At 43.1% G+C, this 27,131-nt stretch overlaps 1 protein-coding gene across 8 annotated transcripts in view; it reads right to left on the minus strand.

Moving 5' to 3' along the window:
* Positions 1-27,131, minus strand: part of PALM2AKAP2 (PALM2 and AKAP2 fusion) — a 481,551-nt gene that overhangs the window by 175,918 nt on the left and 278,502 nt on the right. For 4 of the 8 annotated variants that reach the window (XM_032306714.1, XM_032306709.1, XM_032306711.1 and 1 more), the window contains 2 exons: positions 26,326-26,427; positions 15,550-16,245 (listed from right to left, as the gene is read on the minus strand). The exons of 1 other annotated variant lie outside the window; for it this stretch is intronic. In XM_032306714.1, coding sequence (XP_032162605.1) covers positions 15,550-16,245; positions 26,326-26,427 — 798 coding nt within the window. Of the gene's footprint in view, positions 1-10,504; positions 16,246-26,325; positions 26,428-27,131 lie in introns of those variants that run through there. 3 more of the 8 variants (XM_032306712.1, XM_032306713.1, XM_032306721.1) reach the window with 3 other exon arrangements.

The following is a 27,131-nucleotide window of genomic DNA, read 5'->3' on the forward strand; positions in this document are numbered from 1 at the left end:
AGGGCTGGGCTCCTGAATTGGAAAGGAGACTTTATGTTAGGAACCAGTAGGAATTCACCTGTGGAGGAGAGGGGAGATGGAGAAGGTGTTACATTTTAGGAAATTCTGACTTTCAGAGAGCAAAGTCTGATCTTAATTCTGGAAGGAATGAATAAAGCATCAACTCTCTGTTCTTATGAAGTCGGGCAGTGCCTTGGTGATGACTTGATGGATGCTTCTATAATTGCTATATAGGGGTCTTGGTCTCAGGAAATGACCTGAGAATTCCCATTTCTCCTCCCAACATTCAGCTGGGGGAATTTTCTCCTGAGAGAGGAAAAGACCTGGACCAAACTATCCTCAGCTGAACTTCAGTCAACTAATCCCACTCAGCTGGGAGGTTCTGTGACTGGCATTTTATCTACAGCTTCTAAAGCTCTTTGCATCAACACAAACACACTTATGCTTAGTTAGTGGTCGGTGGCATACTGCAGAGCATACAGACTAAGTGTCCCCAAAGAGAGCTTTGAAGGAGCAGAATGAATTTATTCCTCTCAGATCCAGTTACGCTGGACATCAAGCTATGGGGCCCAAGGGAAGGAGGCTGTATTTTGCCCAAATCATCCACTGTCTGGGGGAGAGAAGCATTGCCATTCTGTGGGTCAAATATTTAAGGTTCCTTTGGAGAAACCATCTAGAATAGATGAATAATGGTGTGTGTCTGCCACACTCACTTCCCATGAGCCTCTAGGTGGGTATTTACCTACTCTCCAAGACTCTCAGGGTCAGAAAAGGGTAGGGCATGAAGATGTTAGGCTTTAGCTCCTAATAAGGACAGCTGGTTTTAAAAAAGGAATTCAAACTCTTGTTTTCAACCATTGAGGACTGGAAGTCTTGGAAAATCAGGTGTTCCCCCACTAGATTTTACACAGAAGAAAATGACCACCAGATTTCCACTGGGTTGGAAAGACCCTGAAGGAAGGCAGTGATGAGGGATTTTGCCCAGGGCCTTCTCAGAGTCGGGCCAGAGTCACAACAGACTGCTGATGTTTTCGTTTTGAAAGGCCAGAGATATCTGGAACTTTTAGAAAAACACCCCTCAGTTTGATGTATTTTTCTATTCTTTTTTCTTTTTCCCTCCTTTCCTTTCTTTCTTCCTTCCGTCTCAATTATAAAGAAAGAGTCTTGATATTAACATCCACCTAGAAGGTCACCCAAAACTGCCTTAACAGCCATGTGGTAAAATTACTTATTTTAAGGATGAGAAAGTTGGGGCCAAAAGAGGGAAAAGGAGTCTTCTAAGTCACACAATCAATGGCAGAACAAGGACAAAGTCCAGGCCATGGGTCCCTTCACACTAAAAAACGCTGATTTGATAATTTAATGGGGTTTTTTGTTTGCTTTCAAAACAGATCCAAGAAATTCAAATTCAGTGGTTTGGTTGATAAAGAAGTATCATGTCCCACATTTTACAAAGTGAATTGCTCAAACAAAGGAAAGAGAAATACCCATTCAGAAATCTATGCTAGTTTGAGTCCTCTGGTTTTGTCTTATTTTTCTCTTTACCTGATTTCCCTCTATATTCTTTGCTGCTGTGTCTTTTCCTATAAACTGCCTCAAACAAGTTCCTTTTTTAAGGGGAACAAAGGGGGAAAGGGAAAGCAGAAAGAAAAGTTTTTAGAATATTCCTAATAGAAGCCCTACAAAGTAAGTATTAACCTCATTTTACAGAAGAGGAGACTGACTTTTGGTGAATTGAAATCAATTGTCCAAGATTACCCAGCTGGCCAATGACAGACCCAGGGTTTGACTTTCGTCCTGCTTCCAAAGCCTCCCTTTCTTCTTGGTTTTGCAAGTTGAGACAAAGATTCCAGCCTGGACCTCTCCTCTGGACCACTCCTGCCCACCCTAGGCTCCTCTACGCAGCCCCCATTAGAACCACTTGGGGCCATATAATAAATGTCCCAGGCCTCACCTACACCAATTATATCAGGACCTCTGGGGCGGGGCCGTAGTATGATCCTATTTTTAAGGAACTGTCCCAGACTGTAATGTGCAGCACGCAGGAAAGAAGAAGCAGAGACCTCCAGCATGGCCCTTGGTGGGAGAAGTCCCAGGCTCTTTGAGAAGCCCAAATAAACCCTACAGGTGGGAATGCATCTCACATGGACAACAGGCTCATTCATCAGAAGAGACTAGAGAAGAGAGACTAGACTGAAGAGAGAGGAAAAGGGAAGAGATGAGAAAAGAAGGTGAGATGTCCCGCAAGTTGAGATGGTTCTTCTTCCATTAAGATCTGCTTCATCTCTAGGCGCCAGAATTTTACAGTTTGCATCGACTAAATCCCTGACTCTTCGAGAATTAACCAAGAAGTCGTCCTGCCCAGATGAGCCAGCCCATCAGTTCCCCCTCTATCTGGATACACGCATCTGATTCTGTAACTTTACCCAAGTGAGGGAGAAGGAGCCCAATTAGACTTGGCCTCCGTCAGTGAAAAACTGCTTACGCCAGAGACAGCTCGAGCTGGAACAGATGTTACTTTTGTTTGTTTAAATGATGGAGAGCCTTATGGAGACTTGAAGTTTGCTGCGGATGTATTCAATTCATTCCTCATGCAAGGCGCCGCGGGACAGGCACCTGGGGCGGCAGAAAGAATCGGAAGTCCCCCCCCACCACCCCGCCCCGACCTGGGTGTGAATACCAGTTGGGTGTCTCTGCTCTCCCTCTCCGCAGCCTTAGCAAGCCACTTTGTATTCCTCACACTAATCTTCAAAGTGGAGAACTGGGATTTTTTTAAGGGAATACAACAGGGTAAGAAGTGTTTCCAAAACTTGAGGGCTAACTGGACACGGTACGTAACACTGAGTCACGGAGTGAGAGACTTATTCTCATGCTCGTTCTCTTTCAATCTATCAGGTTATATGAAATAGATGGAGGTTGATTTCTGACAGCTTTCCAGGCGGGCCATTCCCTCCTCTGACAATGAGAGAACTGGTCTCAGGTAACTGCACGAGGAGGCAACAGTAGGAAGCTTGGAATTAATAATGTTGATTCGCTTTTATTTTGACAGTTATTTTTCCTTAAGTTTATTTATATAATTTTTTTTTTTTTTTTTTTTTTAGTAATCTCTACACCCAGTGTGGGCCTCGAACTCACGACCTCAAGATCAAGAGTCGCATGCTATTCTGCTTGACCTAGTTGGGCGCTCTTAGACAGTTACTTTTTATGGTATGTGCTACCTATTTAAGGCAGGGCTACAAAGCTACATTTTAAGTCTATTTAAGTCAAAGACGTGGGTAAAAAAAAAAACAAATAATGGTCCACAGGTGATATACATACAGGATAAAAATAACTAACGCGGCGTCCCGAAGTCAAAGTTTAGGAAAAACCGAGTTTAAGGTATGTGATGGAATCTCACACGGAGTCTCTGAGTGTAGCTAGGATTTGGGTAGAATTCAGGTAAAGAGGAAACAAGCGAACCTGTTTATGGACTCTGGTTTGAAACCACTCTTTAAGACATGGGATTGGAGACTGCGTATACTGACAGTATGGACGGGACACATCACACCAGCCCTGGACATCATCTCATTTCAAAGTTCCCCTCCAGGCTGACCCACAACCCTGACCTGAAAGAGTAGGTCCACTGCTCATATTTTTAATTCTCAGTGATTTGGGAATGAAAAGAAAGCGAGGAAATACAATTATCATCTTAAATGTGATTAGCCTCCAGTTAAGATTTAAAAAAGAAAAGAAAACACTAGATCACACTAATTTTTGATGACAAGCCAAGGGAGGGAAGGTCCCCCCATTTCCTCTGTTCTCTGAATTGTCAAACTTCTTACTGATTGCTTTTCTTAATAAGATAAGGGAGTAAACATTAGAGAACATTTCTAGTCCTTGACCATATAACCTCAGGAACATGACTAAAGATCATGAATTAGGAGAGGAGAGAAGACCACATTTAAATTTAAGGACGTGTAGGATTTGCCTCATATTCTCCCTAAGAAGAGATGTGAAGCTCCCAGTACTATTCAACTGTTGATTACAAAGTTTTGTTTATTTTTTCCGGGAATGAAACTTTATACCAAAAAGCGTATGATACCACAATGTTCTTCAAACATTACGTTTTCATTTAACCTAAGGAAGACAGAGTAGGATAATCCATATACTATCCATTGTTGTAGGAAAAGGACTTTTTTTTCTCTTGAGTTGTAAATGAACTCACCAGCCTTGTCCATCATAATACAAGTAAGTGGGTTCCCCTGTCAAAAAGCAAAAGCACCAACTACTGAGGTTGGTTTACCTGCCCAGAGCCTGTTCAAATTTTTAAATGCTTCTATCAGAGCCAAATCTGAACACAGTACAAACTCTTGTGCTTGCAAAAGAGTTCAGGAGATCATCCCGAGCTCTGGCTCAGCTGTTACCTTGCAAAGGATAAGTCTCACCTCCCACCTGGGACTCATTTGACCCAACCATAAAATGAGTGGATTATGGTAGATTAAGGATGTCAACAGGGGCCAGACAGGTGACATAAAGAAAGGAAGCTGACCAGGATTGAGGTAATAGGAAGCAGTGGTGATGATGGTGAATGAGAGCATGGATCCTCTAATGGGGGCAGCCGCGCCCATCAGCTCCAGGCAATTGTTAGCTGGGAAAACAATCGAAGGAGAGCACAAGCCTCTTATCCTCGCTGCTTCTCTAACCTTTAATTTATTCCCTTTTAACATGCTTTTCCTCCCTGACCTTCCCGCCACCCCCAACCCCAATCTTACCAGAGTCTCCTAGACTTAAGCCCTCTGGACCAAGTTTCTCAGGGATGCCCAAGCCACCCTTTGGTCCTCTTGGCACTGGCCTTCAGTCCTACCCTGGGAGCTGGAGCCTGAGTAACCTGGGACATCTTGCTTCGGTTTGTGTGATTCTTTCCCACGGGCTTGATTTTGCCCTAAGTAGTTGGACACCACTCTGTGGCCTTCCAGAGAGTAGGGCTGTCCAACACCAAGGCATGGGGCTCCGTGTATGGAGCTCTTTGCACACCCACACAGCTTGGAGCCTGGTGCCTTCCAGTGCTTCCAGGAGGAGGCATCAGAGAAAGACACCCTGAGTTTAAACGACCTGACACCCTTCTCCAGGGAAGACTTGCAAGCCTGAGCCACGGGGCTGGTGTATACTTATTTACTGTGTAAGCAAGAGTAGAAGAATGTCTACTGTATAGTGGAAACTTGAACAGAATAAATAATAGCTTTGAAACATTAAAAAAAAAAAAGAGGCTCTAAAATCCAGAGAAGCTGAAAATCCATACTTTCAAAATGAGAATTCTCTTAATATTTTTGGCAATGAATTAAAAACTGTTTGAAAGCACTATGCAGGCAAAATTTATATAGCTGTAGACCATATTCAGTCTATGGATAGCTATCTTGTGATTTCTGTACTTGATGATCTCTTTCAGATCTGGTAGCCTGAGCCCCTAAATAGCACATCTTTGCTTTTGTGCGTTGTCCATAAGCAGAGGATTTGATACCACGTAAGAAAAGCAGGAGAGGAGCTGGGGTGCTGGGGAGATAGTGGTGCTGCGGATGGGTGACCCAGCCTAGATCCAAAGGCAGGTGCCTAACGCCAGCACGGTTCCTCTTCGCTGTTTGCGACACGGGTGATTTAATAATTGTAATAGCAATCCTATCACCATCATCAACAACAAAATTACCTTCGCTTACTTGGAGATGGACACAGCACTCTTAGAATTTACAGAGTTGTCTGGGAAATTTTGTTAATCCTTTTCCTAAATGGGGACGCAAAAACAGTCAAGCAGTAATGAACAGAGAAGAGAACAGCGGGCGATTTCACCCTCTGCTTTTCTTCTGGGATGGAAGCCTGCAGAGACTCCTCCCAGCCTGCAGAGGGCAGTGATATTACAGAGCGTTTGCCTGAGTAGGAAGAGGTGCAAAAAGGAACTGGTGCCATTTTGTGGGGCTTTTTTATTTGCATCCATGGCTCCATCCTCCACATCTTTCCTATGTCCAACCTTAGCTGTAACCTCACATCACTTTCATGACATAGAGACCTCTGTGTAGAAGTAAGTTAGAGCTGGGCTTGAAACTTGTCCCTCCCGCTCATACCCCCACCCCAATTTGTAGCCCTGCTAGGTTGGGCGAAGTGTTTACTATCTTAGTAACTCAGTTTCCTCAAGTATAAAGGAGAACAATAGCAATGTCTACCTCATCGGGTCGATGTAAGATCATAGGAAATCCTACACACCCAAGGGAAATGCCTATTTCTGCATTAGTCTTGCTGAACCATGTTCCTTTCGAAGTTCTTACTTTCTTATCTAAATTCCTCCTGCTGTATTTGGAGTTCTGGTCATATTTTGCCCTCTCTGATGGAAAATGATCCCTGGAATAGAATGATCAGTTTAAAGTCTATGGAACTGTCAACATTCAGCCCTACTGACCTCCAAAATATCAATTTCATTTGGTTCCATGTAATACAAAAGTAGTCCCAACCCCAAAGAAGGGAAAAGTGGCTTCTATTTTTCTGCTGGTTCTGAAACATACTGGAACAGCCTGTACTTTTTACATCTGGGAAAGGGGAACCCTTCAGTAGCGGGACAAACACTTTCCCATCACATGTACGATAACATTTGTTATCTACTTCTCGCTTACCAACTGCTTTGTGTTCATATCATTTCCTTCAACTCCACAACGACACTGGCCGTGGATAGAAACACACAGCTCCTGGTGTGTCACTGTTAGTGTGCCCTGGCTTATGGGATGTGTAACGTGCCATTGCAGTTCCCCACATGTGCACACACTAAAGAGTATTTCAGTGAACGGAGAGGTAATATAAAGAAATCCCTGAGTTCACGGCATAGGACAGCTCAGACCAAATGTAGTTCCACAGACATTTGGATCAAATGCTTGAGATACTTAGGGACCACCCGGTTCCAGTATCCCCAGTGCTGCCGACAAGGGTAAGATGTCCTAATACTTCCTCAACTCTCTGTTGGTTGAGAGTTTTTCATTTCAGCTTGGCACTTTGAGCTGTCTACAAGGCACCATTCATGCTTCGAACTTGCAAGATAATGTCCATGCATAAAGACATGAAAAAAAAAAATCCACTACGGAACCCAAACAGATGAGAGCCCCCCGACTGATTTCTCTTACTCCATATCCTCAAAGAAAACAAATTTCTATGACAGTTCTACAGGTGGTATCACATCTGCCCTTTGTCTGTTCTTTAATATAATACCTTTTCATTTTTTTCTTGGGTACCTGCTATGAGCCAGGCTCCCTTGGAGGCCAAGGATTGGCACACTACAAGCCTGAGGGCCAAATCCAGTCATCTAGTCTACTGTCTTTTTTTTTTTTTTTTAATACATTAGGTTTATTGGAACCTAGCCATACTCATTCATTTATGTGCAGTGCTTGGCTACCTTCTGGCAGAGCTGAGCAGCTATGACACAAATCATCTGGCCTGCAAAGTCAAAATACTTAGTATCTGGCCATTTCCAGAAAAAGTTTCTTGAGCCTATTCTGGATAGAGAGGATACAGCAGTAAAGAAGAATAACCAAATTCCCATGTGTCTTCAGGTGCTCCTGTTTCTAAGACAACAGTGCTTGAATGCGTACTGCCTGAGGGACAGCCCAAGTTGGACCCAGGGGATCACGGTCGATGCCACAGCTAGGGGTTTGCAAGGAACAAGAACAAAGACGACAGGTGTGGAGACAGATGTGCAAGAGCAGGTGAGAGAGAGAAGGTGCTGGGAAAGCGGATTAGTTAGTGTGGAAACCAGCTGGAACAGGCAGGCCACAGGGATGCCCTCTGCGGGGCCCCCCTACCCCACCGTCGGGCCAGGAACCCCATGTATCAGAATCACCTGGAGACATGATTAGCAAGGCAGGTGAGCAGGTCCCACCCAGGAACCTGAATGGGAGTTCCAGAGGTGGGACCGAGCTTCCCCCTTCTTGGCAGGTCCCCCCACGTGATTCTGAGGCACACTCCAGTTTGAAAGGCACTGGATTAGGGTTTCGCATTAGCGAGCGCCGCTCGAGGCAGTCTGGCCTGAAATGCACCCGTGGCAGGTGGGGGGTGGGAAAGAATCGGGGCACAGACACTCAGAGGTAGATGCAGTGAAAAGGCAGTTTATTGTCTATTAATACTGTACAGAGGAACAGAGAGAAGCTACAAGTACAGCCCTGGGCTGTCGCTGGCAGTGTTATTTCTGAAGTCGGTTTTTGTTTTGTTTTTCATCCGAAGGAAAGAGAACAGTCAAAGTACACTTCAGGTTACAAAGTACAGCAGCTAGCCCAGCAAGTCTAATTCAGAGTCAGCACGACAGGCTCCCACCCCACCCCCCAACCAACCACAGAAATGGAAATATTTACAGAGATGTCACTCACCCCGAGTGAACTGCTAAAGCTGAAAATTCCATCAACAACCTACATTCACTGAAAAGCTGCATCAGACACAACATTTTCTGGAACCCCTGTGTGATTTTTTAACTTTACTATGTCAGGAGCTTGAGAGGAGGAGAGAATGTTCCAGAACCCCGCAAAGGACAGGACTCTTTCTGCTTGCGAGAATAGGATATCACGGAATTGGTGTTAAAGCTGCACCAGAACAGCTCGGATCAGACATCACCTGGTGGTTTCTCTGTCTCTAAAGACTGACTGCAAAATCAAGGACCTGGACGCCTCCCCGTCCGCCTCAGCTCAACACTGTGAGGCTCCCGTGTGATAAGAGAAGAGAGCCAAACCGCTCTCCCTTAGCACCTTCAGGCAGTTGCATAGCTCCTGCATTTTGAGAGCTGTCTCCATGACACTGGCGTTCATAGCTGGGCTTGAATTGGGCCTGTTGGAGGGATTCTAGTGATGACAGAATCGAAATGATTTGCATGGGACCCGGAGGGGTTCTTTTTCTTCAGTTGGAGAGAATGCTTCTGACCTTGCCTTGTTGGAAAAGGCTCTTGGTCTTTTAAGGTCATAGAAAAAGGGCCCGTCTGGGGCAAGGATACTGTCTGGGAAGAGAGTCTAATAGGGGTGGTAAGCAGACTCCGAGGCTTACGCTGTTCTGTCCCTCAGAGGAACAGGTGTGGGTGAAGATCTTTAGGAAACTGAGTTTGATTGTAATGGGAACTTGGGAGCTTGGCAGAAAATTGGTGGAGGGGGAGGATCCAGGAACTCTAAAAATTCAGAATCTCATTAGTGGATAGATAAAGACAATTCTTTCCTGTGTCTTCTTAACTCTGAAAATGTGGTGCAGCACCTTTGGTATTTACAAGGCCAATTATACCTCCTAAGTTTTATATTGTTGGTTTATGGCCAGAGGCTTCTGACCCACCATTTTATCCATATAATTTAAATGTACCATAGTGAGTGGTCCCTTAATCTCCAACACAGGGATCAGTCCTTAAATATGTGAAATATTTGGACTTTGATCATTGCTAGAGTTGCCTTACACTTAAAATGGCTATCCCCTTTCAAAACATCATTATTTATCATTAAAGATGTAGCCCAGAGAGCTATCAAGCTATCAAGACATGGTTTATCTAATGACAGGCATAGAAAGCTTGATCTTACAATATAGGTCTGTTTGGAAACATTGGATTTCATGCAGTGGAGGCACATGGGCAGGCCACAGGACCTTTGATCATGCCTCTCAAGGTCTGGGCTTGTGCTGAAGTCACCAGAAAGTTACCTTAACGGAATGGAGAAATAACTCAATCAAAATTGTTTTCAAACTCAAGCTTCATAATGCATATAGATTTCATTATAAAAATATCATTCCTTAAAAAAATACATAAATGTAAAATATTCCATTTCTAATGGCCACTCCTTACTCCCAGCCCTATGGTACTCATCTTATGAATGGGCACACCTCTCAGTTATGGCTCAATCACACCATTTGAGTCCATCTCTCTTGCTTTCACAAGCTATGCTACTTGTGCTTAAAAATATGCTCCCAGACCCAGAGAGGGGGTCCACAAGTAAGTCCCCATCCCCTCACTGTAAGGACTGCAGAAGATCTTATGCTGTCTATGGCCTGCCCAGGAGTGTCAGAGCGTGACATTCAGACCCAGATGAGAACATAGGAACATGCTTGGTTGCTAGATGGACATAGACAATGTCCAGGCAATGTCCACTGTATTCCCTCTGGGTCTGACCAGCAAGGTTCTGCCTCAAGGCTCCTGTGATGGAATTCACAGCTCTGAAGAGGGCTGGGTAGGGGCGGGGAAGAGAATGTTGTGTTAATACAGCTTTGGAATACAACCTGCATTTTTTTTTTTTAAAGGACAGAAAAGAAAAACATAAACAGCAATGCTAAGGCAAACTTTAAAATGGCACATCAGAACTCTGTTTTTGTCATTCATTTGTTCACATCACAAGGCAGATACATTCTGTAAACATACATACCATACAGTACATTAACCATAGGAAAATAAAAGGAAAGCCACCCTGTAATTCTTTTCTTTCTGTATTTTTGTTCTTTCACTCCAGAAGGACTGCCTGAAGTCTAGGGACTTTTTTTTTTATTTATTTATGGTTCATGAAATATACTTTTCTTTTGATAAAAATGCAGTGACTTGCAAAAAAGAGGCCCCGCTCCCCACCCCGCTGACCAGGAAGAGGCATTACGGGGAGAAGATGACCATTTACACCTCAACCTATAGAAACTTAGAAAATAGTCACAAAATATAAAAAAGTCATTAATTTTCAGGAAACATTTTGGTTTCCCTGCTTAGTAAAAGAGAGCCTTGAAAAACTGGTTTGTTTTTTTGTTTTGTTTGTTTTTTACAAAAGTTAAGGCGGTCCAGATCTTTGATGCAGAAAACCTGCGATCCCCAAAATTACATCTTATATTTTCAAGTTGAAAGCAAGGTTTTGTGATATGGTTCTGACCTTAGGTTAGACTGAGTGGAGAGGGGAAGCAGAGGCCTATTTAAGTCATATAAAAATGAAGGGGGATGGGCGAGGCTGGTCTAGGGATCCCCAGGGAAATTGCCCTTTTGAAACCTTTCAGGATGTAAGTTTTATTTTATTTTTTTCTACATTCAAATAATAAGTATTTTGGTTTTTTTTTTTTTTTTAAATGAGAATTTTATCCTAGAGTTCACTGAAACTATGAAAATACAGACACATAATTGCATTGTGCTCCTATGATCACGAAAGCCTGGCTTTTCTTTGTCCCTAGAAAATGCAGGCCAGTATTCCTGAAAAGACCAGAAGAAGGCTATACAATGACCGCTGGCAGCTAGAGTCAAAGAGCTCATCTTGCTGGTTTCTTGGAGCTGGTTTGTGATATATACCACCGTCACTCCATTTACCTGCTGGGTTGTACCGTCCAGCAGGACAAAGGATATTTGCTGGTTCTATCCTCATCAGTGGAGTTCTATATACCTTGATACAAAGTAAACTGAGGAGCTTCTAAAAGATTGCATATTTATGAGGTTTCAAACCTTCTTTGTGGTTCCAATGACTGAAGGTGCATGTTGCAAAAATACAACTTAAAACTGCTTGCCTTGGAGGGGTGTTTACTGTAAACAAAGTAACCCTTTGGGAGATGAGACTATCCCCACAAGGAAGGGGCCCTTTGGTGAGCTGAACTCCACAGTGAGTCCATTGACAAAGGGAGATCTGAGCTTCTAGATCTTCAGCAAGAACAACAACAAAAAGTCCTCTGTGAATATTTTGTGTTCGCCTGTGTTTTAAATCGACAGGGTGCTTTGTAAAAAGGAAGAGCTGGTTTAGTGGTTCGAGTTTTGCCTCTGTCACCATATTCCCTCCCTCTGCTTTCGCAACCCTGGTTCAATGGCAGGAAATAAGTGTTCATTTCAAGGGTGTTCAGTGGTCCCTTGAAATGAAGTTCTGCAGGAGGCGAAGAGACAGGAGCCTATTTCGCACTTGGCCTGAATGTTTTGCTCCAGAGAGGTTCCTGCATCTTGATGTTTTCCCCCCTTTTATAAAAAACTTGACCCTAACCGAAATAAAGCATTCTACTTGTATGAAGGAACAAACACATTTATGACCAGGAAGTAAAATGGAGTTGATGGGAATTTAAAGCTGATACATGTATAATTGCAATTCAGAAAGGAGTCAAATCTAAGTTTCCTGAAAGTCTTTGTTCAGGAGGCTGAAGGAAACCATGCGTTGGGTTTGGCCAGAAGGGAATGCCCTCTCTCCTCACCCTCTCTGGTCCTAGTATTAGTGATGTCCCTGGACACTGTCAAATCACTTTTAGAGGCAACTCACTTTGCTTATAAAAGTAATTAATAGAATTAAGGGCAAAAGAGGTACAAGGTAAAAAAAAAAAAAAAAAAAAAAAATTCCCCTTAGTCTGTCCTATTGCACATCAAAGAAAACAAAGGCAAGGATATACAAGTCATTGAGATTTGTAAGAATATGTACGTTAAACTTTACCATTTTAACCATTAAAAGATCTTTAATTCAATGCCACTGAAAATCTATTTCTAAGAAATGAAATATCCCTCCTTTCCCTCTTTCTCTTTCCGTTTAAGGGGGGAACTGATTATTTAGTTTTAGAAGACAACCCAACGAACCATTGGCTCAAAAAGACTATGGTCTTGCAGCTTCATTACTGGTTCTTTAATTTGTCAGATTATGGAAGCCAGTACCCTGTATTTTTGGAGGGTGTGATACCACACATAATAAAGTTTTTACAGAGAGAATGATGGCAGGGAAGGCAGAACGTTCTCAATCAGGACACTGAGGATATGTTCATTATGTAGTTACTTGATGCTGTAGGTGAGATTATAGGTCTCATCCCATAAAAGTACTGGCTGAGCCTAAATCCTCTATTTTGATAAGAAAAGGATGAAAAATAAGCACATAAATGCCATATTCAAACAAACCACTTCCTATGGCCACATATCATTTTACAAAAGGTAACATGTCTTACTTTAAAGGCTCTAATAATAAGATTTAATAGTAAAATTATAAAGAGACTTCTACTTCATATAATTTGTTAATTCCTATAATAATAACTGATGAATGAAAGTGCAGATTATCATTGGTCTTTCAGATCTCTTGTGTAGGGCTGCTGTGAAAGGGGCAGATCATTTTCTTCATGAAGAACTAGCTCACTACGGCAGGATGGGTAGAACATTTCTGGGAATTCTCTGTCCTCGAACCAGACTGATTCTGGTTATCAAACAGCAAGCTCAAGGGTTCTACATTCTACCATTCCACTCACTAACTGTGCTTTTAAAAACTCCTATTGAATAATATTAACCCCTAAGTGAGTAAAAAAAGGTAAGTTATGGTAAACTTTTAGATTGTTTCTTTATTAAATAAATTATTAAAATAATAGATTGTCCAAACACTGAAACTTTTTTCATTTTCTACGTGAATAAGTTTATCTGGCATGTCGTTCTCTTCAACATTTAAAGGAAGCCTAAATGACCATTGACTGAGGAGTGTGAAGCCGAGTGGGGAGATTTCTAGGCAGCAAAACCAGATGTTATTCCGAGATAAGACAGCAGCCTAATTCAACTGTAGCTGCTTTGGTGAACCTGAGATCATTTAGAGGGAACCCCCTCCACTATTCAAAAGGAAGCCATTGATGGAATCATTTTAGGAGCAAAATTTAGCTCCTTTATTTGTCCCTTCTTGACTTTTTCTGCTTACCCGTTGGTGATAAAATGACTTACTTTGTGCTCACTGAAATATAATTATTTGAGAGAAATGAACTTTTCGCAATAAAAATGTCATTTTCCCCCTTTCCATTTGGAATATAAGTTCAAGCCACGAAACTTAAAATAGTAACAGTTAGATTTAGCACTGAGAAAACTATGTTTAGGACAAATTTAGTTGATTCCATAAAGAAATTCTCTCAAGACTATCTTATTTTTTTTTTCTTGTCTGCTTTCTACAGAGGTTCGACTTGAGGGAGCATGACTTATTTTATGTTTTTTAAAACTATGTTCCATGGAACATAGATATATTTTGTGAATGATTTGCAACAGTGCTATGAGCATCTGGGCAAATAACTTCAGGTTAAGAGATCTCTGTTATTAAAACCAGTTAAAATGTTACATCTTTATTTTATTACTGTATTATTTTTTTACTCTATTGCTTCCCTTTGGTTTTACTACACACCTGGCTGTTTGCTTTGGGAGAATGCTAAGAATTTATTTAAATTGTTCATTGTGTTCTAGATTAAAAAAAAACAACAACAACCAAAAAACTATTCTCTGATGTTCTGAAATCTCCAGAAGTTTAAGAAACATGCCTTAAGAAGCTCCGCTATGTGCCACTCAGCCGGTACTTGTGGAATGAGTTTAAGGACTTAACGTGGAGAAGACATGTCTTTCTTACACATTTTTTACATTTTCAAGCTGATTTTGAAGGGTGGATCAACCTGCATGGTGACATTATGGGAAACATTCTCTTTCTCATGGGACAGAAAGAAAAGAGTCCAGAAGTAAGGCTCTGTAATCAAGTGGGAAGGGGAGATGAACAGGTAAATTCAGTTCCAGCACCGTCCATCCACAATGAAATGGAAGCTTGGCAGCAACCACAGTTGGTCAAAAAGACTGTTCTAGAAATATGGTCACTGCAGAGATACTCCTCAAAATGATCCCTTCGTTGAAAATAGATTAACATGATCAGAAAATATCCGTGAAAAAGAAAACAATATAAAAATTTACATTTTTTTTTTCTGAGAGAATAGAAGCAAGGCTCATGGATATGCCTAAGTTTAGAGATTACTACGAATGCTCAAAACAATGTTTGTTTCATGTCCTTAGAAAATTAAAAATGGTGCTTCGTATATAAAGGGTCCATCAGGTAAGCCACAGAAAGAGACGGCTGCTGATGGGCGGGTTATGGAATCAGTCCCTACATTTCAGCTGCGACAAGCACTGGGTTCCTTTTCTTTTACATCAACGTCATTTCAGTTTTAACAGATGGAAAGTCATAGATGCACAATACTGTAATCTGGAAGCTTATGTAAGGCAGCAAAAAGCATCACCCTAGATTGAACAGACTAAGTATAAGGTCCACTTTTGGCCACGCTGGCAACCAGCTAGAGCCCACAGCATTTTGCCACACACGATATAAAAGCAAAGATCCACAGCAAGGGAGGCAAGTGGGAAGTCAGCGACGTGGTGATGTGTGACTACATTATAGGAACACGCTACAACAGGAAACCCCCAGGGCCACGGGTTCGATTCCAGTCAAGTGAGTTAAGGCTACTATAGAACTGGCTGATGTGGAGAGTCCATTCCAATCGAGCAGTAAGAAATTGATTCACTCTTGAAGACACAAGGAAAGGTTTAGAGGAAAAGTAAGTTCTTGGAAAGAATGAAGCACACACATGCACGTTGTCTCTCAGGTGAGGAAACTGGAGAAAAATGAAAGGGGGACAAAAATAAGAGAGACCCAAGCAATCCAACTGCAAGGCAAGGCAGGTGTTTGCTTCCAGCTGACAGTATTGCCGTTAGCAGTACAGTGAGGTCTACGGAAGTGGTGGAGAGCCCAGAGGCTGCCCGGAAGAAAAGGGAAGAAAGAAGTGGTCACATGACAACACAGCATTGACAGCGCTTTTTCTTTTGGGTACCTGGGGCTGGCTCTGTGGCCAGGCTCTCTTCTTTCCCTTCTGGGGATGAGGGCTCTGTGGTGTCTGAGATCGGCCTCCCGGACACAAGCTCGGCTGCGTTCCCATCGATGGTGGACACGTCCGTCACGGTCTTCTCCCTCAATGACTTCTCATCGTCTTCATCAATGAGGACCAACTCCGCCTTGATGGTTTCGTCATAGCCTAGCACCTTCTTCGTCTCCTCTTCGTCTTCAATATTCTGGTAGCCCATGAAAATCATGGTGACTGGCTGATCCAAGTTGGCCTCGGGCCCTTCTGTGCTGGGGGCTGGGGGCTGCTGCCCTGGGGTCCCAGAAGAATGATCCTTCCTAGACTTATGTACCATTTCTAACTTGGCTTCCTTGCAGAGCATGGGCTCCTTCGGGTGGCCAAGGCTCCCATCTGCGATCACAGTTCTTTCTGACACGTGCCCTCCTCTGAAGCTTGATTGTCCCGCCTTCTGAATAAGTGCTTCTACATCCTTTGAGCTTAACGTGTGCACTCCATTTTCTACCACAGTGCCTCCCGAGTGCACCTCATACACTACTTTGGTACCATCATCATAGACTTTGACTCCTCTCTGATGGACCCCCTCTGGGCCAATGGTGGATGCAGAGAGAATCTTGGTCTCTCCTGTTTGTTTGTCTTTCTCCACATTAATTTCCATGGCGTACACAGCTTGAATGAAAACAAGAGAAAGGAAGTGCATGTTACAACAAAAAAAGCCAGTGAATGGTTAATTGCCAAACAGACACCAAAAAAAGGGCTTTGTGCCCTTTCTAGTCTAACTGCCAAGCATCTTGAGTGTTAGAATGAGTGCACAGTGTGGACAAAGGTGGTTATAAATGTGTTTGCACACAGCAGCTTACTGCACCGGGAAGCCAGATGTACAGAGTTGCCACATCTCACTGGCACTTACACTTCTAAGGAAGATCTGCTAACGTAAGACCACAAGCGACCATGTACATCCCTTGTAATGAATTTCTGGGAGGCTGGCACACATGCAAGTTTATTTTGATTGACAGCTTACCCGAGGCTTATAGACAATTTTAAAGGTCCTGGTTAAGAAGCATTGTAATTCCAAAATCTTAAATCTTTTTTTTTTAACTTTTTCACCAAGCGGTTGTTTTTGTTTTTGTTTTCTGCATCTCCTTTTACTGTGAATGGAGAATATGCAAAAGATTTTGCTGGTGGGGCATGGCTATCCTCCACTGTGCTTTGAACTAGGCTGTCTACAGGAACTGAAGCTACAAACCAGTCAAGTTATATGCTCTGAGACTACTTCAATCACTGAGCTGCGTTTCTGAAACAAGGACCAGAAAAAGAACAAGACGGAGGTAGCAGCATCCCATGGCAACTGGAATTGGAGGACAATGATCACAAAAGGCTTCTTGCTTTGGCCATGCGCACAGCACCAAATCCTCGTGATTCTGCCCCATACCATCTTTCTCCTCAGTCACCTTCTCTCTCTTCCACAGCCACTACTCAATCTGAGACACTATTTCCTCTTCCCTAGGTTACAGTAAGGGCTTCCTCCCAGCTCCCTCCGTCCACTCTAGCCCTCTCCAACTTATCCCAAATCTTGCCACCAATCTGGGCTTCCTAAAGACCTGCTCTCTCCTGTTCTGTAGTCTTGTGTGACACTCCAGCTTCTCCAATCTGTTACTTCTGAGGCTCCCTGCGAGGCACGCATTCTGGATGCTAGGACACCAAGCGAGTGTTGGTCCCAGGAAGCCAAATGGCCCCAGGCACACTTTCCTTAGATGACCCATGGGTTACCTCAAACTCCGCAACTTCAACACCAAACTCACCTTCTCTAAAGACTCCCCCCTAGTCTTCTTGGTTTTCAATAATACCAGTACCACATAGTCTCTCGAGTGAGAAGCCTCAGAATCACACCTGATTTGTCCTTTTCTTCCTAATTTCATCCACAGCCAAACTGTTGTGAGCCACTAATTCCACTTCGGACCTCTCCCCTTGCATCTCCTCACGACTCTTCTACTGCCCCTGCCTCAGGCCAGGCCCCCCTCTGCTCTCCGCACAACAGCTTTGCCCACTTCCACCTGCCCCTTCTCAGAGCAGGGGGCAAAGGTAGCCCAAAACTTGTTTTGAAAATACTATAAAAAGGAAATTGGAGGGAGGGAGGGAGGAAGGAAGGAAGGAAGGAAAAAAAGAAGGAGGGAAATTTAAGAAAGAGAAAAGGAAAAAAGAAAAAAAAAACAAAGAATAGATGACAGAGACTATATGTGGTCCACAATGTCTAAAATATTTACAATCAGGCCACTTATAAAAAAAAGTCTACTGGCTCCACTAACCTGTGCTCCATCCAGCCCACAACACCTTCTTCACAAATGCTCTGTGGGTTCCTGCATCTATATAGGACAAACGCCAAACTTCTTAGCTTGGCATATCATTCCCTTGGGAATTTGTCTGCAACTTCTTTTCTAGCCTTGTCTCTCAGCCCCTCCCATCCCACAGTCTGCTCCAACCATAGCAAACTTTGCTCTATTCCCAGAACTCAGCATCCTTCCCTACTTGACCTGCCTTTCCTGTGGGGGCATCTCGGGTTATGATTGCCTTTGAGTCCCTACCTCTTTTTGAATAACTACATGTTCCCCAAGGGTGTTAAGAAGATCCAAATGATCATTTCAACTCCCCTCCCTTTTTAGCGTAATCAAATAACACCACCCCACACCTAAACTTTTCCTGCTTTTAAGATTCTCCTCTCATGAACTGGCTTTCCTTTCAGAGTTTCTATCCATCCAAATAGGACCTATCCATCGATGCGATGGCCAGCCAGCCAGCTGCCTCCCCACTTTCAGAAGGTTTCTTTGGTCCTTCCATCTCCAGGACTTCTCTCTCTTCTTAAGCTCTCTGAACACTTCCAAACCTCTCTGAAGTCACTTAACACTTTCCACTCAGGGGTATAATCATTTGTGGAAATGTTTTATTAGCTCCCTGGATTTTTAGGATCCCTAAAGGTGAGTTTTCTGCCCGACGTCTTTCTACCATTCCCCTACCCACCAGCACCTACCTTAGAGCCTTCTGTCTACATGGTACCTGATCTACAAATACCGGTGAAATAAATACTACTAATTGAAAAGTCTACTATCTAGTCACAAAGACTTTGTATAACATGATACCAATGAAAAGGTACACACAGTAATTAATGTTTGAACTGGTTAGAGAAACAGCCATGATACTATTTCATCTGTTGGGTAATAAGATACAGTCCGTTCACAGTTAAGACTTAACTAAACAGATTGTGAAGCCAGATCCAATGCTTGATTTTCCTTATGTCCGTTTTGAAAGTTTCACTTATTCAGCACAAAGATCTTGAGTTTCCTTCAGTGACACAGTGAGAGGCCAACCGATATTTGTCATGGAAGTACATGGGCTCACACAAGGATGGTGACGTCAAGAGAAATATTTGTCTCGGTTATTTCCTGATTTCCCACCAAGTGTGTCACCAGAGAAACAGACTAAGCATTTAAAATTTGTGTGGACTCCAAGGTTTGTTCTTTAAATATGACACTTACATTAAAAAGCACAGTTTGGGGGTTAAAATATTATGTCCTATCACTATTAAAACACTCATGGGACATACTTATAAATAAGGATGATGCTAATGATTGCCAGTTATAGGTACAATATCTAATTATTCCCCAAGCATCTAGTAATATGTGAACAAAATGACACACTGATCTGTTCTCAATACAGACTATGGAACAAAACATGTCTATTTTTAGATCCATATGTGATCGGGTACAAATGATTAGCATGGGACTCTTTGGAGATGTCCTTCTTCTTCTGCCCACCAATGAGAACGCTGTCATTGTTGGTCCACTCTTCCTCTCTCCACCATCCTAACCCCCAACCTTCATTTTGTCTTTGCCTGTTTCCAGAATCAGAGACGAGACAGAAAGGGGGTTGAGGAGGAGTTCTATGCTAGAACACCTGAGTAGATGCACACAAAAAAGAGCGGAGAAGCAAGGCGTTCAGTAGGAGAGGGGGTAAAAGCTACATGGGATGTGGAAAAAGAGGGTACATTTTTGTGGTGGTAGTGGAGATATGGGGAATAAAGAAAAGGACAAGTGAGAAATGCTTCTGGGTGGGGATATGAATTGGAGTCCTTATAATATCCTTCAGGAAAAACAGTAAGGAACAGAATTCCTTTTTTAATGTTGTGGTTTTTTTTGTTTGTTTGTTTTTGTTTCTGTGTGTGTGATTTTTTTTTTTTTTTTTTTTAATCAGAGAGAGGGGGCGGGGGGAGAGAGCGAGCACAGGCAGACAGAATGGCAGGCAGAGGCAGAGGGAGGAGCAGACTCACCGCCAAGCAGGGAGCCCGATGTGGGACTCGATCCCAGGACGCTGGGATCATGACCCGAGCCGAAGGCAGCTGCTTAACCAACTGAGCCACCCAGGCGTCCCTGTGTGTGTGATTTTAAACCGTATTTTGTTAAATGTGACATGGCTCTGGGACTGAACCACATGGGTCATGTTTTCATCAGGGTGACATATTAGTATTTGTATTTACATGTTGTACACTGTTCTTTCAATATTTCTAGAATATGGGAGTAGAACATCGTTAAGACATTTTGCCAATAAGATAAGCCTGAATACATTATGCCATAAAATACCACATCCATCCAGATTACCTTCCCCCCCCCAGGTAAAACAAGTCTTCAAAGGAAACAGATTTTTAGCAGATTTCGTCAGGATCTGGCCTCCCATGATTTGTCTGCATCCACTTTCCTCTCTAGGAAGAGGTACCAAGGTGAACACTTTGAGAAGCTCTTGCTTAACATGAAAGCAGCATTTAGACTCCATGGATACACATACAAGAATGTTACCAGACATTCAGAAAGCCATACAGGAAGTGTGAGCATTTATCTTAAATATGCTGTTTATAAACAAGCATTTTTATTTTGCTCCAGCTCTCAGCCGATAATATTTCAAATGTGAAGCAGGGTGAATGTGAACCAGTACAGAAACGAGACTTACATTTTGAAATTAACATTTTATTTTTGATGCATGCACACCGTTTACCAAAGGCCTCTCACTTAGGTCATGCTCTCATGTCTAACCACAAAATATACTCCCTTCTCTTCCATTCTCTTCCCTTAAGCTTTCCCTCGCCACATGGGATACACTACAATCTGTGTAGAGATGAGGGGTCCGTGCTCAGCTTACTGAAAACAAGTCAGGAAGGGCTGTTTCTGAGGAGAGGGGGTTTTCTGGGGGAGCCCCTGGAAGAGATTTTGAGAGCCACATGGACATACAGGAAAGTATGAGAGTTTCCTCCATTGAGAAAGTATGAAATTGGAAAGTATGAAATACATACATTGGAAAGTATGAAATACTCATACTTTCCAGGAAAGTATGAGTATTTCCTCCATTGAGAAAGATTCTGGAGCCAGAGAAGAGAGAATGGAGATGGTCTGATGGAAGTCTCAATGACAGGAGAACTGAAATCTGAAAGTAGGTTTTTACAAAATGATATATTTAATTACTGATCTCCTAACACGACATACATGACAATAAGGTTGGAATGGATAAAGCATTTTTGCTATGCTTTCCAAGAACCTAGATGGGGGAGTAGATGTTCATGACTGTCAAGGAAGAATAAAACCCATAGTGGTGAGTTTCTGCAACGGATAGGAATGAATGATGCAACTGGAGCTTTGACGCCAGGCCTCTGGGTTTGGTTTACTAGGTCCTTGCTCCACCCTACCCTCTGGTAAATAAGGAGAGCCTTAAAGAAACAGAGGCAGTCTAATTCGGATTGTTAATCCTAGGCTCTTGGTTCTGAAAACAGCCAGGTGTGGTTCAGAGGGGAGGCTCCTGTGATAGGTACTTGCCTAAAAACCAGGGTGGGGGCAGCAGGTGAACCTACTGGCACACTGAACAGCCCAGAGACATGGGTCTGAGCCACAGAGAATGCTTGATTTCAATGCAAGCTTATGCCAACAGTTCTAGGTACTCTCGTGTTCCCTGCTCCTTCAGCTTTGGTAAGGAGAAGGTAGCTATACAGGCACTATGGAGCCTAGGGAAGAGGAAACAAGAGCATATGACCCAAGGGAGGGGTGGGGCGACCAACCACATGATTCCATTTCAGAATCAAGCCAAGAGCAGACCAAACAAGACACTGTGTTCCATGAGGACAGAAAATTCAATCATGTTAGGTCCCTCGACTCCAGCTCCTAGCAGCTCACTTGCTCTGACTCACTGGGATCAGTGGGAGGAGGTATAAGCCTGAAGGTCCACATGTAAAATAAAATATGACACAGCCCACTGTCATTAGACCCCCGCAATATACTGAACACCCAGTAGCTGACATCACACCTGGAATGTGGAGGAGAAACAATGCACACACTTAGCTTATTCAGTGAACATACATACATGTGGTCATTTCCCTTTGGGCACATGACTATGCATATACATATATGCTCATACCTTCTCTGGGGGATGGAAGTACAAACTTGGCTGCTGTGATGGAAAAAAAAAAAAAAAACAATGCAAGCGAGGAAATTAATTCAGAGTGGATTTTTTCTCTCATCCCAGCAGTTAGACAATCTCTACCTTTAAAACAAGTCATCACAAGTTTCTTGGAATGATTGCTTTCCCAGGACACCTTAGTACTGACAGAAATAAGTCTGGAAAGGTGTGACATCATGGCTGAGAAGAGCACAAGCCAATTTCCCATATCTGATTTTGCTTCCACTTTCTTGCTCAAGAAGGACAGTTTTCAGTCCGAGAGTGCCAAAGAATATTGCTAAGAGGGAAGTGAAGCCCAGATGAGTGGAGAAGCTCAAAAAATAATGAAGCACTGAGAGACATAAATGATCTCAGTGCTTTGGACCCAGGAATCAGTTCCCTTATTGATAAATTTGTCTCAAGAATCTTAGATGCCAGGAAAGGTGCTAGAAGCCGACACCTGGAGTTCTTTTGATTTAAACAAAGAAGAAGGAAGGAATTACATAAATTATGTAGAAGTAGCTTGCCATCGTGGCTGGCTAAATTCTAAAGTTCATTTTCAAAGAGTGGAGACCACCAAGACCCAGGAAGGGTTCATCAGGCGGAAGGTATAGAGATGAATTTCATTTTCTTTCTGTTCAAGTTCTTCAGGCAATTTAAGCAAAGCCAGAGATTAAGATCATCTGGATCATCACAAAGTCCCTTACATTCCTGTGGACGAGACAGAAACATGTGCCTGGGTAGTCAAGACAGTTGCCAGAACTTGTTACTTATTAAATGAGCATGTCCCATAGGTGCCTATTTAGGGTTCTCAAGGGCCAGGAGACCCCAACAGTGTGTCACAGGCCTCTGACTTTGGTTCTAACTGTGCCATGTTTTCATCAATGAAATGAAGAAAAATAATGGAAGCTTGTTTTCAGATCTCAGGTGATACTAAATTGAGAAGAAAAGCAAGGCTTTGAGGTGCTAAAATCAATAGCTATAAAAATCCCAGCACTAGAGAAGAAAGGTTTTCTATTTTCAAAACTGTGAAAACCTTTATTCAGATGGAAATCTGAGGCAGAAATACAATATATAAACCCAAGGACAGAGGAGCTGCTGTGTCTGAAATGGGACAGAACAGCTGAGCCCTGACTACCAAATCCCTTTATACCATTCCCCTCCCCACCTTTCACAGATGCTCTTAAGTGACCCCATGGGGCCCTGACACTTACAAGGGACAATCTAACAAGAAGAAATTCAACAGTCACATCAAATATACAAAGGGCAGAAAGGTACATAGCTCATTCTTACTTTTACCTTTTGAAATTAAGAAATAAGGAATTTTGTAGTTTCTCTGAGCAGGGAAAGCAGTGTGTGCACAATTAGAGAAAACCGCTACATGTTTCAGTGGAAATGATTCTGGAACAATGACTACACTGGATCAAGGGAATGAGGCTGAGCAGAGGTTGAACCTGAAGCTGAGAGACCACAGCACCAGCAGAGTGAGTCCCATGGTCTGCGGATTCTCGCCCTGCTCTCGGGGCGGGGGGGGAGATCAGCCTAAGCCAGAGTGCATGGGGCAGGTCCATGCACTGCACGTCTGAGGGACAAGAGGCAAAGTGGGGAGGGTTTAGTTGGGAGGGGAAAGGATAGCAGAGGGTATCTCCAAGCCATTTTATTAATTTTGGGACAGCCAAAGAGACTGGGTGCTGTGGGTGCTAAGGGGATGCAGACTGAGGATCTGGGAAAGGCCAGAAATGATAGTCATTTTCAAATAGTTAAAGGGAAATCAACTCAAGGTTTGTTCCAAGTGGCTCCAGGGAGCAGGATAAGGACTGATGGGTGGAAGATGGAGGCAGACATCAGAGGAAGGACTTCCTAATGGTCAGTACAATTAGACAGAGTGGGGCTCCTGGAGGGACACAAACTCCAATCACAGAGGTATATGACTGTGGTCTGGGGATCCATTTGCAGGGCTGCTAAAGCCTGGCCTCATGTTTGATTGCAATAGATGCTTCCTAATTCTAAAAGCAATGATGCTAAATAAATTCCCATTTATATAGAAGCCTAAACCTTCCAAACTCCAAATGACCAGAAGATTTGTCATAATGCTGAGTAATGACAAGTGACAATGGGCCCAAGGAATGCATGGGTGGCTCAGTTGGTTGAGCGTCTGACTCTTGACTTCATCTTGGGTCATGATCTCAGGGTCCTGGCCTGGAGCTCTTCATCAGGCACCATGCTCAGCATGGAGTCTGCTTGTCCCTCTCCCTCTGCTCCTCTCCCCACTCCCTCTTTCAAATAAACAAATACAATCTTTAAAAAAATTGAGAACTTAAAAATAAAATGGCCCTGAGATTGTGCAAATTTCCAAAAGAATGTTCATAAAGTGAGATGGGTCATGTCTAGGGGAAAGGATTCTGGGGGCGAGTGCCGTTATTTGGTATGCCAGCCATGGTCTGTTGGCCATAACTGATAATGAATCTGGACACTCCATTCCGAAAAGAGTCTAGACAAAGGAGTTAGCCACACCACATGCGATTCCTTCCACAATTCTGCATGTGTATATTTCCACAGTTAGATACATCTATGCAAATGAGTTCTTTGGTAATAAACAGAAGTACACTTACACTTATTTTTGAAGACCCTGATCACATAATTCTTTTCTGAAAATGCATTTGCCATTGGATCATTACTTTTCTGGCGCACCTTCAACTTGAAGGAGGCTAAGCTGCGATGGCACACGTATTCCCACACAGCCGGAGCTCCAACTGCATTAACACCTTACTTACTCTTACATGTCACACTTGTTGACTATCGATGCTGCCCAAACCCTTTCTAGACCCCTTAAAAGTGAGTCATCATATTGTCCCTCTCCTCTCCCAGAGCTGATCCATAGGTCTGTTGGTTGGATCGTATCTCACATCCTGTAAGGTCCAGGAGCATGTTGTAGAGAGGGCCTGGAAGCTCTTTATCCACACTTATTGCGAATGATCAGCACCCAAGTCTCTAATACTGGCAGAAGGTAAGGTGTGTGACTGTTGAACAGCCATCACTCTAGTTGACTTCAGAAATGCTCTTGGAGCACGTGAGAGCTTACGGCTTAAGCCTCTGACAATGATTTCTTGGCTACACACCTGCAGGCTCTGAGAACTGCTTTCTCGGTCCAGGGACACATGAACCTGGCCAGGGTCCGACCAGACAACACCAGTTCTAGAATTCTGTGAGTCAGTTGTAAAAGTGACATGCTAAGGTGTTTACAGAGATACCCAGTAGCTACTGAATCAGTGCACACGTCAACCATGTCACCACTTATTTGCCATTTTAGGGTATGTTTCATTAAAAGAAGGAGGGACTATTTGCTTCACAAAACATTCTGTTTGGCCTATATAAATGATTTCTTCTGGCTTAAAAGCCCATGATTATTTTGTTCCATGAAAAGTGTCATTATGTGATTTATTTTATACATAAACTTACCTAGATTATGTAAAACATAAATTGGATTTGAATTCACCTACATTGTTCTTAACTGTGCCACCTAGGCCATTCATTTTTTTCATCTGAGCCCCTGGCCCCCAGTGCATTTCTGTGTGGATTGTGAAACGACTGGTTTAGAGACTGATTCTTCACGCCCAGCCAGTTCTGATTTCTGAGGCACATTTGTATCGAACAGAGCAAAACACAGCTCTCTATAGACTTTATACTTGTAAAGGTATGTTTTTTTTAAAAATCCACCATTGTGAAAAACATTAGCAAGAAACATATTCTTTAAATTGTTAGTCCCCTTCCCCAAATATACCACAGTAGCTCAGAAATAATTCCAGAAATGGGAACACTTGGAATATATATTTATAATATACAAGCACCTTGATTCCCAAAAGATTTGGCAACATACTCATACACTTTGAAAGTAATTTTCCCCCAGCTTCCATCATAGCTCCTTGGCTCTTGTACATTTCCAGTATGGAAAATAAAAACCCCCAGAGGAAGAGCACAGATTAACTTTGAGAATAAGGAGAGATATAAAGACCATAAACGTGAGAGAGAGAGAGACCCCACTAAAGTAGGGGGGAAACACCCTATAATTTTCTCAGTAGTCCTTTCTATTCCGTCCTTAATTACTCATCAGGGCCTAGCACCTACACTCTGTGGCCACTGCAATTTCTGTGTCTGAGGTTTGGCTGAGGACAGGGTCCTCTCTGGAAGGTTATCTGGGCATCCCTTGTTATTAAAGCTTAGAGAAATGCAGGCCCCTTGGCCAGTCCCGGCATCAAAACCAAATAGCTCCCCAGGACTTACCAGCTCCTCTGCTAGTCCCGTCCTGCCCAGGTGATGGTTTTGCTGTTCGTGAACAGAGCATTGGCAGGTCGGGGAGCTGGGAGGAAATGTAATTTACTGCATCTGGTAGCAGAGAACAGGGAATACAATTAGGCACAGTGTCGGGAGGCCCAGTGGGTTCACTGCCGAAACAGCAGCTTGTCTGCCCTACATAATGGACCGCAGAGGCAGCCACTGAACCAGAGGATCAGGGTAAACAAAGACAAGCATTTGCCCAGTGACTGGTATTCAGCAGAGTAGCTGAGGTAGGACAGATCCTGGCCAGAGAGCTCAAGCCCCAGGACTGCTCTATGTATTAAAAGATCCATCAGAAAGCTCTAGATTCTCAGAGTACAATGAGTTCGGGGAGGGTGGGAAGGGGATGGGCTAACAAGAGCCATTATGAGCTTGGTGGGATTGACCAAACACAGAAATATGCCTTCAACAGTACTGAAAAATAAACTCGGGGCTCATTCCTTAAACTGGAAATGTAGCGTCGGGTGTCTGATTCATCCAGAAGACCTATTTTATAGACATTAAAAAAAAAAATAAAAAGCTCCCCAAACTCTAGAATCTATCCCACAGTTTTAATACTTTTAATAATCAGGTCTAACAGGGTGGTGGTTCAGCCAGAAAATCCTGAGATTCCAAATAACAACCACCAGTGAATTCACTGTTAGCCCAGTTGCAGGACACTGTGGCCGGGCAAAACTGGGAGACGAGCTCCTCTTGGGAAAAGAGCCTGACAAGCCCATTCAGGGAGGGGAGACCCTCGGGCCATGAATCTC

Source organism: Mustela erminea, chromosome 12 (genome assembly GCF_009829155.1).
Source record: "Mustela erminea isolate mMusErm1 chromosome 12, mMusErm1.Pri, whole genome shotgun sequence".
Lineage (NCBI taxonomy): Eukaryota > Metazoa > Chordata > Mammalia > Carnivora > Mustelidae > Mustela > Mustela erminea.